The 13,064-nt window shown below is 43.5% G+C and overlaps 1 protein-coding gene across 1 annotated transcript in view; it reads right to left on the bottom strand.

The window, feature by feature from the left end:
• Positions 1–7,989: 7,989 nt before the first annotated feature.
• ABCC6 (ATP binding cassette subfamily C member 6) overlaps positions 7,990–13,064 on the bottom strand; it is a 36,059-nt gene continuing 30,984 nt past the window's right edge. The window contains exons 27-31 of the mRNA XM_081965738.1: positions 12,838–12,984; positions 11,467–11,625; positions 10,363–10,529; positions 9,385–9,579; positions 7,990–8,667 (exon numbers count right to left, since the gene is read on the bottom strand). Of these exons, the coding sequence (XP_081821864.1) occupies positions 8,556–8,667; positions 9,385–9,579; positions 10,363–10,529; positions 11,467–11,625; positions 12,838–12,984 (780 nt within the window). The 3' untranslated portion in view covers positions 7,990–8,555. The remainder of the gene's footprint in view (positions 8,668–9,384; positions 9,580–10,362; positions 10,530–11,466; positions 11,626–12,837; positions 12,985–13,064) is intronic.

Here is a 13,064-nt window from a genome sequence, read left to right as displayed (position 1 = left end):
GGTAAGCTAAGGAAATTATGTGAAGACCTAACCCCCCTGGCGAAGTCCGCAATGCTGGTGAAGGAAAGAGAAGAAGAGGATGACCAACCTGCCAGAGTTTGTTGCAGAAATCACATCCAGAAAGCACACACAAATAACTGATTCAGGAGGATTCATTAACTTATTTATATACATAATAACACATGAATAAATCTACAATACCAACAGTAGATTCTTCCAACGTAGTAGAAAGAAGAGATCGAGATTTCCAGTTTCAATTCAGAGAGCAGACTAGATTAGTTCTCTTGCACAGACTCAGAGTTACATAGGTAAGACACGCCCAAGCTCCGAGCCATCTGGCATGGCTCTTAGTCACCAAATAATTCCCATTGGCTGACCCAGTTGCCATGCCTATTCATTGGCTGACCTTGTTACCATGTCCTGCCAGTTCATGAATATTTTGACACAACAGCAAGGGGATGGACTCCGTTACAGTGTGCCATTGGAAGACCTGAAGGACCAGGTGGGAGACAGATGGTTATGGAGAAAAAGGTTATGGCCTTTAAGAGTTGACATCAATTTGCACATAATCAATCAATCAATCAATCAACCAACGCAAAGATATAGTTCTCTGCAAAAGGCTGAAATACTGGGAAAGATGGAAAAAATAGAAGAGGTCAACCAGCAACAAGATGGGTAGACTTAGTTATAGTGGTGACGGGAGCACCATGGGAAGACTGGAATCCTAAAGTAGCATTTGACTTAGTAAATTTTTACCTATTTTGCTCAAAGGTTGTTTTTTTGGGACCTAGAGCTGTTTTACCTTAAACTGTCGTTTTCATTCATCAATTTCACCTCGGATTCAAAGATGGTTTTGATCTGTACTCCATGCAACTAGGGACAAAAAAAGATGTCAACACAATATAATTCTCAAAACTGCTGAGGATAGATCAGTGTTTCTCAAACTTGGCGACTTGAAGTCCTGTGGACTTCAACTGCCAGAATCCCCCAGCCAGCATAGCTGGCTGGGGAATTCTGGGAGTTGAAGTCCACAGGACTTAAAGTCGCCAAGTTTGAGAAACACTGGGATAGATGGATGGATAGATAGATTAATGGATGGATGGATGGATGGATGGATGGATGATAGGTAGACAGATGACAAATGACCTAGGGTGGATGAATGGATGGAAGAGAGGGAGGAGGGAGAGAACCTAGGATGAAGGGATGGATGGATAGGTGGGTGGGTGGCTAGATAGACAAATAGACAGACAGATGGAAGCACAGGAATATGAGGAATGAAACTTGAATCCAAAGAAGATCTGCACTTATTATATGATGATTTTAGAGTTTTTAATACACTCATACACCTGCCCTGCCCCATTTCTTTTCTTTCCAGGGAGGAAAACTAAAGCTCCCTCAAATGGTTCAATCCACTTGAATGTCCTACTCACTTTTAAAATTCGATGACAATTTGCCAATACTTCGACCACAACTTTACTTTCTAGGGTGATGCCACTTCTCTGGTAGGCCCCTCCTTGAAGGAACGTAGTGGTAGATGTTGAGTAGCTATAGCTGAACCTGGATCCCACGGGAACTGTTGGTGTGCTAAAATCTGTGAAAATGAAGAAAGGTTCGGAGGCAGTGCCTTGATGATGCCCAGTTGTTTAAAGCAGCTTTGGACGTAATCATTTAGGTGGATGTAATAAATTAGTCCATATGTTGGAATTCACTGTTGGGGATGCATTCCTATGCAACAACTACAGTAGTATCCAGCCAGTAATTGGCAGTGTTCACAAGTTTGGATCTATGGTATATACCCTATGATCTTTTGTTCTAATTAGTGTTTCCTGTTTCCTGTGACAGAAAAAAAAGTTAAGCAGCAAAGCGCATGGTGACTGTACTCTTTGCTCCGTAGTGCTATATATATAGAAACATAATTCATAACACTATACGATCCGGCATCGGAGAATATTAGATAGAGAGATTTTGCAACTTTTCCTGAGTGTCTACAGAATATGGTCAAAACAGTGAAGATGGCAGCTATGAAGATGCAGTCAAAGCTCCACCCATTTTTAATTGTATTATTCATTTCTAAATATTTCAATATCATTTTTGGAAGGGGCATGAGAGTGGCATTAGCCTTAGGAGTGCAAACACCAGTAGGAATATTATGTTCTGATCTTTTGGAGACAGGGAAGGCATCCTACATTCCTGGAGTCTCGTTTTATGAAGTCCTTAGTGAGCTATCAACTCAGAAGAAGAAAGCAGAAGGGGTGTCCACCAAAGGTTTGCCCTCGTTCCATCTATTTCTTTCTTCAAACCAACCATCATGGTTCTAACCCATCATTCCTCAAGGTGTTAACATGTCTAATGCTTTTATGTTTCAACTAAAGGCTTAGTTCTTAAATGGACAGCACAAGTTCAGATGGTGGATATTTGGATTGACCAGTGAATGGACATGGAAAGGAGTGAACGGATTAATATTCCTTATATTTGGGTGTTTTCTTACTAAGAATTTGCTTCATCATCTTACCTGCACACTAGGATGAACAAGAACATTTGTGGCTGAAATTTTCTGTTGTAGCCCACCAGTGACCAGCAGAGCTGGCACCAGATTCAGACAGTGAGGAGGTTGGGGAGGAACATGGGCCAGTCCTGGAGTCTGGGGAAAGCTCTAATGAGGGCTCTGTGATGGAGGCAGAGAGGGGGCCAGAGCTGTCTGATAGTTATCAGCTACCTTCAGTCTCAGATGTCAGTGAGGCAGACAAACAGCTGGAGCCTGTTCCCTGTGTGCGCATCCACAGAGTTGCCAGATGAAGGGAACAGCTGAGGAACAAGGGCCACGATTAATGGCCCCTCCCAGAGGGAATAAAAGAGGAGCAAAAGGGGAGGGGAGTTTGCAGGAGACAATTAGTTCATTCCTGCATTCTGGCCAAGTATTGCAGCCTCTGAACGATACCAGCCTGGCCACTCTCCAAGCCTGATAAAGGTCAGTAATTGTGAACTATCTTGAAAGACTGTGGGAGAGGAAAGACTTTGCTGGAGAGGAATTCACTGTCAATCAAATAAAAGGGGTTTATTGGGACGAGGACTCAGCTTCGTGCTGCTGGGGAAGCCTAGGTCCCTGCAACGACAAGCCAACCACAACTGTCGGAAAAGCATTTGCAAGAAAGCCATGGGGGCTTCTGACTTGGCTGTTTATTTATCTTAGGTCTAGGAAAACATTCAAGGAGCAACATAACATTGGCAGAAAGTCATGCCGGTGGTCTTGGAAACCGCCTCGTTTATGCAAGGATGGGATGAATGGATTCAGGAGCAGGCGAAAGAGCTCGGTTTTGAGAACAAGCGTCTGTTGTAAGCACCACTGGCTCCCAGCTTCCAGGCCAGAAGGATTAAGGCATCAAGCACTTGTCTGATTAACTTTGGATGGGATCCAAGACCTAAGCCACATTCTCATTATATCATCAGCTGGAGGGCTCCACGTCAGGAAATTTTGCAGTATCCTTCCCCTGCCACGCCCTCCAAGCCATGTCACGCCCACCAAGCCACACCCACAGAACTGGTAGTAAAAAAAAAAAATTGAATCCCACCACTGCTCTGGATGATAAAGACAGGAGTTTAACAAGTGCTGAAAACACAATCTGGAATAATTGGTATGAATGGTTAGAAAACAAGAAAAATAATTAAGCCAAAAACAATATATATAAATATGTATAGAACTGTGTATAAAAGTATGTAAATATAGAAGTGGAATATTATAAACAGGTATAGATAAGATGATATAACAAGGTACAAATGTTAACATAATGACTGTAGCATATGTTGAAAAGAGAAACACAATAAAAATTACTAGGCAACAAGTGCTGAAAACTGTTTTGTGCAAAATTTAGAGGGGGAAATAAACCATTGGGGTGGGGAGCTAATTCCTACTCTGTGTGTTTCTCTGAGGAGACACAATGAAGAGCCAGTTTCGGACAATCCACTTCTTCCAACATCTGCGTTGACAAAACAATTTATTCAAGTCAGATTCACTCCTGGCTTTTTTTTCTTTTTTCCTCCGCTTAAATTCAAATCGTCCAGTTTGCTGTATCAGGTCACGCCTTCCTTAATCCTCGGGTGAGCCCATTAAAAGTTTTTTCCCCCCAAAGTTCATACGAAAATGAGCAGGCATGCAACTCTGGCTAATATACATTTCCTTGAATGTTATTTTGTACACAAATAGGGAGTGTTCACATCCTCTCCCCACACCCCCATACTCTGAATTTTGAGTGAGCCTTCCTAATATACATATTTAAGAAAACTCTTTTCTAGACACATTTTCTACTTCTTTTTGTTTTATATTTTTTATTAGACTTTTTGGTTACCATAAACATATGCAAAAAAAAAAAAAAGATAGTGAGAAAAAGAAAAAAGGAATGAAAAGAAAACATAGAGTAATGCTTTTTGCTGTTCTAGGGAGTAAATTATCATCTTATTCTCCTCCCCGCATCTGCCCTGGCCCTTTTTAACCCCGAAATGATCAGTTCAGTCTTCTCTTCTTTCAACAAAGGACATCCGTATAAGATTTCCAGTTATTCAGAAAAAAAAGTCTTTGGATATTTTTTCACACACACACATACACACACATACCCAGGTAAGCGATCTTTGGTTTTGACTGGTAGCCACCAACCAGAAGAGCAAGAGAAACGTAAACTGCAAAGCCAGAGATGTGGCATCTTAGGTAAGATTTCCAAAACTGGTATTCAAAGCAAATAAAATTGCCTCTCCTTTGGAGAGACCGACCACCTGGCTGGCACAAAATACAAGCTTTTTAAAAATATATACTGAGTGTAATACTACAAATAGAACTTTGTAGATTATATCTCAAATGTAAAATTGTTTAATACAATAATACAATAGTAGAGTTGGAAGGGACCTAGGCAGGAAACCCTATACCGTTTCAGACAAATAGCTATCCAACATCTTCTTAAAAGACTTCCAGTGTTGGGGCATTCACAATTTCTGGAGGCAAGCTGTTCCACTGATTAATTGTTCTAACTGTCAGGAAATTTCTCCTTAGTTCTAAGTTGTTTTTCTCCTTGATTAATTACCACCCATTGCTTCTTGTTCTACCCTTAGGTGCCTTGGAAAATAGTTTGACTCCCTCTTCTTTGTGGCAGCCCCTGAGATATTGGAACAATGCTATCATGTCTCCCCTAGTCCTTCTTTCTCTTAAGCTAAACATACCCAGTTCCTGCAACCGTTCTTCATATGTTTTAGTCTCCAGTCCCCCTTATCATCTTTGTTGCTCTTCTCTGCACTCTTTCTAGAGTCTCCACATCTTTTTTACATCGTGGCGACCAGAACTGAATGCAGTAACTGGGTGGGTTTGATCTCATAGATGACTCCCACTCTGACAAGGACCTCAGAGTCCTCATCTCAAACGATCTAAGTTCCAAAGCTCACTGTAACAACATTGCCAAAAAGGCATTAAGAGTTGTAAGCCTAATCCTTCTCTGGTAATATATTGAACTGCAAACTAGGGCATACAAAACCATTGCTAGACCAATTCTCGAATTCCAGAGCTCATCTCTCTGGAACCCGCACTGCATATCAGACATTAATGCAATTGAGACAATCCAAAGATATTTCACGAGAAGAGTCCTCCACTCCTCTCTCCGCAACAAAAGTACCTTATGCCCCCAGACTTGAAATTTTGGGCTTAGACAACTTTGCCGTCTCCGATCCGATCTAAGGGCAGTACATAAAATTATATGCTACAATGTCCTACCTGCCAATGACTACTTCAGCTTCAACCTCAACAACACACAAGCTCACAATAGATACAAACCTATGGTGAATGGCTCCAAACTTGATTGCAGAAAACACAACTTCAGCAACGGAGCGGTCAATGCATGGAATACACTATTTGACTCTGTTGTTACGTCCTCAAACCCCCAAAACTTTAACCTTAGACTGCCTACCGTGGACCTCACCCCATTCCTAAGAGGTCTGTAAGGAGCATGCATAAGCTCATCAGAGTGCCTTCTGTCCCTGTCCTACGGTCCCCATGTATTTGTCTCTGTTTCGTGTATTCAGAATCATGTTGATTCATGTATCTGTTATCTAATTCATGTTTGATGAAATAAATTAAATTAAATTAACGCGTCGTTTCAACTCAACGTTGGCCAACCTTGGTAAGCCTCTCGCCAGTTCCTTCCCAAATGAAATACCACAAAGTCGTCGCTTAAAATAGCAGAGCTGGATAAAATCAGATGAAATCACTGGCCAAACGCCACGAGAAGGACACACACACACACACACACACACAACCAGGGAGGGGGGGATTTCCATGGTTCCTTCTACTTACGCTTTGAGACGCCAACCCCAAACATGGAGAACAGAACCATCACTTGCTGTAGCTCCATGATTTTGCAAACCAGCTCGGTCTTAGCAAAACCACATCGGGCTTCTCCTTTTGAGAAGCGGCTCTCAGGCAGGAGGGCAGTGAAAGCAGATCCCCCTCTTTACAAAGAAGGGCTTGAGTATCCCAGCCCTTTTTGCAAGCTGGAGGAGGGGCTCAGAAGGAGTGAGACAGAGAGAGAGAGAAAGAGGGAGAGGGAGGGAGAGAGGGATGGTTGACGTTGAAAACGCATCTCCACTGCCCTGCGCCAGTTGACTTTTGCTTCAATAGATGATTGCCTCAAAGTTAGATCAAGGTGTTTGGCAGGGGTGCAACCAGCTTACCTTTGCTACCGCTTCGCAAATGTTAAGCGTGCACCACCTCCGTGCATGCGCAGGACTTTCCACGCATGCGCAGAGCATCAAAAACAGGACGTCATGACGTTCAGGCGGGCAGGTGGAGCCTCCCGCTGCCACGGCTACTGGTTCGCCCAAACCAGATAGACCTGGCTGAAAAGCACCACTGTTGTGTTGGGAACTGAACCACTGTGGGAACATGAAGTGTGGGGCTAATAGCATCTTCTGGGAGGCTGACATCTTATTGAGTTTTCAATGTATACAAAAAATATACTAAAAAGGATGTTGAGACTCTAGAAAGAATGCAGAGAAGAGCAACGAAGGTGATTAGGGGGCTAAAGTGTACGATGAACAGTTGCAGGAACTGGGTATGTCTAGTTTAATGAGAAGAAGAACTAGGGGGGGACATGATAGCAGTCTTCCAATATCTCAGGGGTTGCCCCAAAGAAGAGGGAGTCAAGCTATTCTCCAAGGCACCTGAGGGCTGGACAAGAAGCAACAAAGAGAAGCTAACCAAAGAGAGATCCAGCCTAGAATGAAGGAGGAATTTCCTGATAATGAGAACAACTATCTAGTGGAATGGCTTGTCTCCAGAAATTGTGGGTGGAGGCTTTTAAGAAGGCATCACTGGAGGCTTTTAAGAAGAGATTGGACTTCCACTATATTGATATTGATTGTTTCCTCATTGCTTATTAGTAGCCTATGACTATCATTAAGTGTTGTACCTTATGATTCTTGACAAATGTATCTTGTCTTTTTATGTACACTGAGAGCATCTGCACCAAAGACAAATTCCTTGTTTGTCCAATCACACTTGGCCAATAAAGAATTCTATTCTATTCTATTCTATTCTATTCTATTCTATTCTATTCTATTCTATTCTATTCTATGCTATGCTATGCTATGCTATGCTATGCTATGCTATGCTATGCTATGCTATGCTATGCCATGCCATGCCATGCCATGCCATGCTATGCTATTCTTCTTCATTCCAATTTCTATTCAGTTCTGTTCTGCTCTGTTCTGTGCTATGCTATTCTATTCTATTCTTCTTCATTCTAATTTCTATTCTATTCTACATTCCAATTTCTGTTCTGTTCTGTTCTATTCTATTCTATGCTATGCTATGCTGTTCTTTTTCATTCCAATCTCTATTCTGTTCTGTTCTGTGCTATTCTATTCTATTCTTCATTCCAATTTCTATTCTATTCTATTCTATTCTATTCTATTCTATTCTATTCTTCTATTCTATTATCTGGAATGGTATAGGATTTCCTGCTCAAGCAGGAGGTTGGCCTAGAAGACGTCTAAGGCTCCCTTCCAACTCTGTTATTCTGATGTTCTGATATTTCAACCAGTCTCCAGCAGGATACAAAAGTTGGCTTTGCTTATCAGTTTAGCATTTTTTATTTCTGCAACTGCGTTCCTTTAATTGGGGACAAAGCAACAAGGCAGCGACAGAGACTATGAGCAAAATGGGCGACATCTTTGACACGATCAAAGCCAAAATACAGGCCGTTCTGCACAGTGTTTTTGGCTAGCGGAGATGGCATCAGCGACGACATCTGCTCGAGCCAGGCGTGGTTCAGCTCGCAGCACGGATCATGCTCAGTGCATGCTGGCTTCCGCATTTGTGGTACAGCAAAGGGCCAGGCTGAAATTAAGCCGGGAAGAGTCCGACTTCTGCTCTCCATCTGCTCTGTGCTTACGCTGCAAGCAAACACATCAGCCGTTTCACAAGCCAAGGATTGAGCTCTCCCTGCTCACAGCCAGAAAATTAAGAAAACGTCCTTTTTCAAATGAAGCAGCTGTTCAGTCTGTTCTTCAAGTGACTCAAGTCACTTCACCAGCCCTGAGTCCGCCACCATTTTATAGAACAGTCCCTTCTGGACTCTCAGTGCTTCTGGGGTATCAAATTCGGCCACTTGTCCGTTTTCCATCACTAAAATTCTACAAATATGAGAAACGAAGCAAGGTTAGTCTACAACAGGGGTCGGCAAACGTAAACATTCAAAGAGCCATTTGGACCTGTTTCCCACAGAAAAGAAAACACTGGGAGCCCCAAAGGTCCTAACCGGAAGCCCCCCGTTCAATTCTGGAGCTGACCGGAAGTTCAGTTCCCCCACCATAGAGTCTCCTCCTAGTGCGGCGTCCTTTTTCCTCTACCTGTCATAACCGAAAGCCCTATCAATTGTGGAGACAACTGGAAAACCCTCCCCTTGCCATAGAGTCTTCTCCTGGCGCACTGTGCTTCTTCCCCCCCCCGCCATCGGAAGCTCCTCTCAAAATTGTGGCGCCGACCGGTGACGGAGCTGCAGCAGAGGGAGGAAAGAGCCACATGCGGCTCCTGAGCCGCAGTTTGCTGACCCTTGGTCTACAAGAACCAAAGATCTGTCCGTGAATCTCAGAGACTCTGTGCCAAGTCTTTCCTTGCACAGCACCTCATTTGGGAAAATATTCACATGGCAGCTTTCCAAGCTAGATAAGGTCTGTGGTCATAAATATTCCTTTGAAAGACTGTTTCCCAGGCCTTGCTGAATGTGAATGAGAGGAATTCACATTCGTTTAATAAAAGGGGTTTCGTCAGGACCAGGACTCTGCCGCGTGCTTTTTGGGGAAGCCTAGGTCAGAACAGTCTTGGGAATCTTCTTCAAAGCCATCTCTTACCGGTCAAATTCCAACATGGTATTTATTCGGTGGGCGATGGTCAGAACTGTGCACTCTTTGAAATGATTCCTTAGGGTGGCCTGGATCTGCAGGTCCGTTTCAAGATCCACAGCTGCGGTGGCCTCATCCAGAATCAGGATTTTGGCTTTCCGAAGTAAACCCCGAGCCAGGCAGATCAGCTGCCGTTGACCAACACTGGAAGAAGAATGGTGGGACAATTAAAAGCTGAGATCGGCCCTATGTAGTGAATTGGGAAGAGGAAACTTTGACCCAATGTTTCTGGTCTATTGGACACACTTCCATGGATCATGGGAAGGACCTCATATCGTTTATAGAAGAGGAGGGGAAAAGAGAAGGAGATTCCAGGTGTAGGAACATCTGAAAAACTAGGGCAAAACGACTTGAGGTTATCAACGATGAGCTACAATAACCAAGATAAGTGGGACAGGTGAGAATTTGAAGCTCAACTACAGCTAAAAAATTACAAGTTATTGTTTTGGCCTGCCAGCGGCAGCAGAGCTGGCAGCAGATTCGGACAGTGAGGAGGTTGGGGAAGAACATGGGCCAGTGCCAGAGTCTGGGGAAGGCTTGGACAAAGGCTCTGCATTGGAGGCAGAGAGGAGGTCTGGTAGTTATTTGCTGCCTCCAGAGCCTGACGTCAGTAAGGCAGAAGAACAGCGGGAGCCTGTTCCCAGTGTGCGCATGCCCAGAGCTGCCAGAAGGCAAGAAGAATTAAGAAAACAGGGTTGACTTGGGAGTAAGGCTTGATTGGCCCCTCCCATAAGACATAAAAGAGGAGTGAACGGGACGTGAGATTTTGCAGGAAGCAGCTAGTTCATGTTGGTCAGTTCAAGCTTTGAAAAGTTCTGTTTGACTCTGTGCTAAATTTGGCCTTGCTCTGCATTTGGCAGTTAGGTCTCTGGCAGCATTCCAAGGGAGATATTTTTCTTTTCTTTTTCCACCTTGGGGTTTGAGTACCTGAGATCTCCACCTCCTTCACAGCACTCGTAGGACATCTGACCTGGCAAATCTGAAACAAAGGTCTTGAGTTGGGTCTGTTCCAAAGCGGTCCAGATGTCCTCATCTGAGCATTGATTCCAGGGATCAAGGTTCTCTCTCAAAGAACCCCCAAACAAGACTGGGTCCTGAGCACAGGGAGAGAAGAAACACAAGATACGGAGTCCTGTTTTCCATTGCACAGGAGCGAAGAGATCCTCGGGGAGCCAACAGATGAAGAAAGATGGACACAGAGTTTTGAGAAACGTCTATGTCACTCAAAGAGCCACCTGGACCCGTTTCCCACAGAAAAGAAAATACCAGGGGCCATTCTGTGGCTCCCTCTGGGGACAGGGAGGAAGGAGCAATATCAAAAAGGCTCAGGTCACAAAAATAAAAGTATTTGAAATAACAGTAATTGTTGATATTCTAGAAAGTGACCAAGGAAAATGATTGAACACGATTGACAACATAGAATAAGACTCTGTTTTCTGCTTATCTTTTATCTTTTGTTTTTAAGATTGTAAAAATTGCGAGATTTGGATGGATTTCTATCACTAGTGTGGGAGCTGCCAAAATTTTTTATATATCCCCTTACCTTTCCCCATAAATGTTTAAAAGCCAATAAAATTCATTTAAAAAAAAAAGAAAATACCAGGAGCCACAAAACCTGGAATGCATGTTGAATTAAACATTCTGTTTTCTTCTGAAACTTTTTTTTTTGAGAAAAGTTAAAAAAAAAATTTTTTTAAACATACATATAATATAATCCAAAGCATACCTATACATCTTAACAAACATTTTTTGAGTATTTGCGTGCACAGAACCAATTTTTTCAAACTGTACATTCACACGCAGCACATCCCTGAGTAAATGGCAGTAACAGAACCCACCCCTTTGTCCCACGTCCACTCAGACAACGTCCTAGAAGATGATGAGATGGGCTGCCCAAAGATCTTGATCCCAACGGAACACAGCGAAAGACTGAATGAAACATCCGTGTCTGTTGAGGACGCAGCTTGGGAGATCATAACTATTGGGGTGAACAGAGCCATTACAAGCAGAAGTGGTAGACTGGCTTCATACCTGTGGGACAATCGTAATCTTGCTTCTCAGGTTGTGCAGGCCCATTTGGGCAATGTCGACTCCGTCAATCACAATCTCTCCATCAGAAGCTTCCACAAGTCTCAGAAGTCCCATCGCAACGGATGATTTCCCGGCCCCTGTTCTTCCAACTATGCCCACCTAAAAGAGAGAAACAGAGATTGGAGAAGGAAGGAACCCCCACCCCCCGATGGGAAAAAAAAGGGGGAGAGAATTACTCTTCCTTATCCTGCTTTCGAAGTGGCTCAGTGGCTAAGACGCTGAGCTTGTCAATCAGACAAGTCAGCCGTTTGGCGGTTCGAATCCCTTGCGCTGCCTAACGGAGTGAGCTCCCATGACTTGTCCCAGCTTTCTGCCAACCTAGCAGTTCGAAAGCACATAAAAAACCGCAAGAAGAAAAATAGGGACCACCTTTGGTGGGAAGATAACAGCGTTCCGTGCGCCTTCGGTGTTGAGTCATGCTGGCCACATGACAGTGCTGGCCCTTCGGTTTTGAAACGGAGATGACCACTGCCCCCTAGAGTCGGGAACCACTAGCACACATGTGCGGGGGAATCTTTACCTTTAGCTATTTTGCTTTCTCAAATATATATTCTTATATTCTTACCACAGCCACCCCATGAGCTTTGCTTACTAAAAAAAAAATAAACTCAGTTCAAATATACTTGTGGACTTACTAGTCCAGTAAGGACTTCCATCTGTATCTCACAGGTCTCAATCCAACAGCTTAACCCCTACTGCATGCTGGATGTTTTAAGGGACCAAACTTTCTAGTGGAAGGAAGAACCATTTGGACTAGATCAGGGGTCTCCAAACTTGGCAACTTTCCCCCAGCCTGGAGGAAATTCTGGGAGTTGAAGTCCACAAGACTTAAAGTTGCCATTCGTATTTGTAGTTATTAGTTTGTCAAACCTGTACAAGATAGTAGGTGTAAATATAAACATGGATATGAATGAAAGAAATGGGTACAAATAAATGGGGACCGTAGGACAAGGGACGGTAGGCACTCTGGTGGGCTTATGCACGCCCCCTTTACGGACCTCTTAGGAATGGGGTGAGGTTCACAGTAGACAGTTTGAGGTTGAAGCTGTGGGGGGTTTGAGAATGTAATAACAGAGTCAGGTAGAGCATTCCAGGCGTTGACCACTCTGTTGCTGAAGTCGTATTTTCTGCAATTGAGTTTAGAGCGGTTGACCTTGAGTTTGTATCGATTGTTTGCCCGTGTATTATTGAGGTTGAAACTGAAGAAGTCGTTCAAAGGTAAGACATTGTAAGCAGGCAATTTTGTGTTGGGGAATTCTGGGAGTTGAATCCAGACCTCTTTCAGTTGCCCAGGTTGAGAATATGACTTACCTTCTCTTGCGGTTTGATCTTTAGGTTGATATTCTTCAGAGCTAGATTTAATTCCGGCCTATATCGCAAACTATAGCCTCTGAATTCAATTGCCCCTTCAGTGGGCCAGCTGTCACCTTGGAGATGATCATCCAAGGTCCACGGAGCCTGAAAGAGATGCCACAACAATGCTAGCTCATATTAGCAAATCCCAAAAGCACCAAGAAGGCAAAACTACAACCCCCCCC

The sequence above is a fragment of the Natrix helvetica genome (genome assembly GCF_964273705.1).
Source record: "Natrix helvetica genome assembly, chromosome: 13".
NCBI classification, from domain to species: Eukaryota; Metazoa; Chordata; class Lepidosauria; order Squamata; family Natricidae; genus Natrix; species Natrix helvetica.
This window is presented reverse-complemented; position numbering and strand designations above follow the sequence as displayed.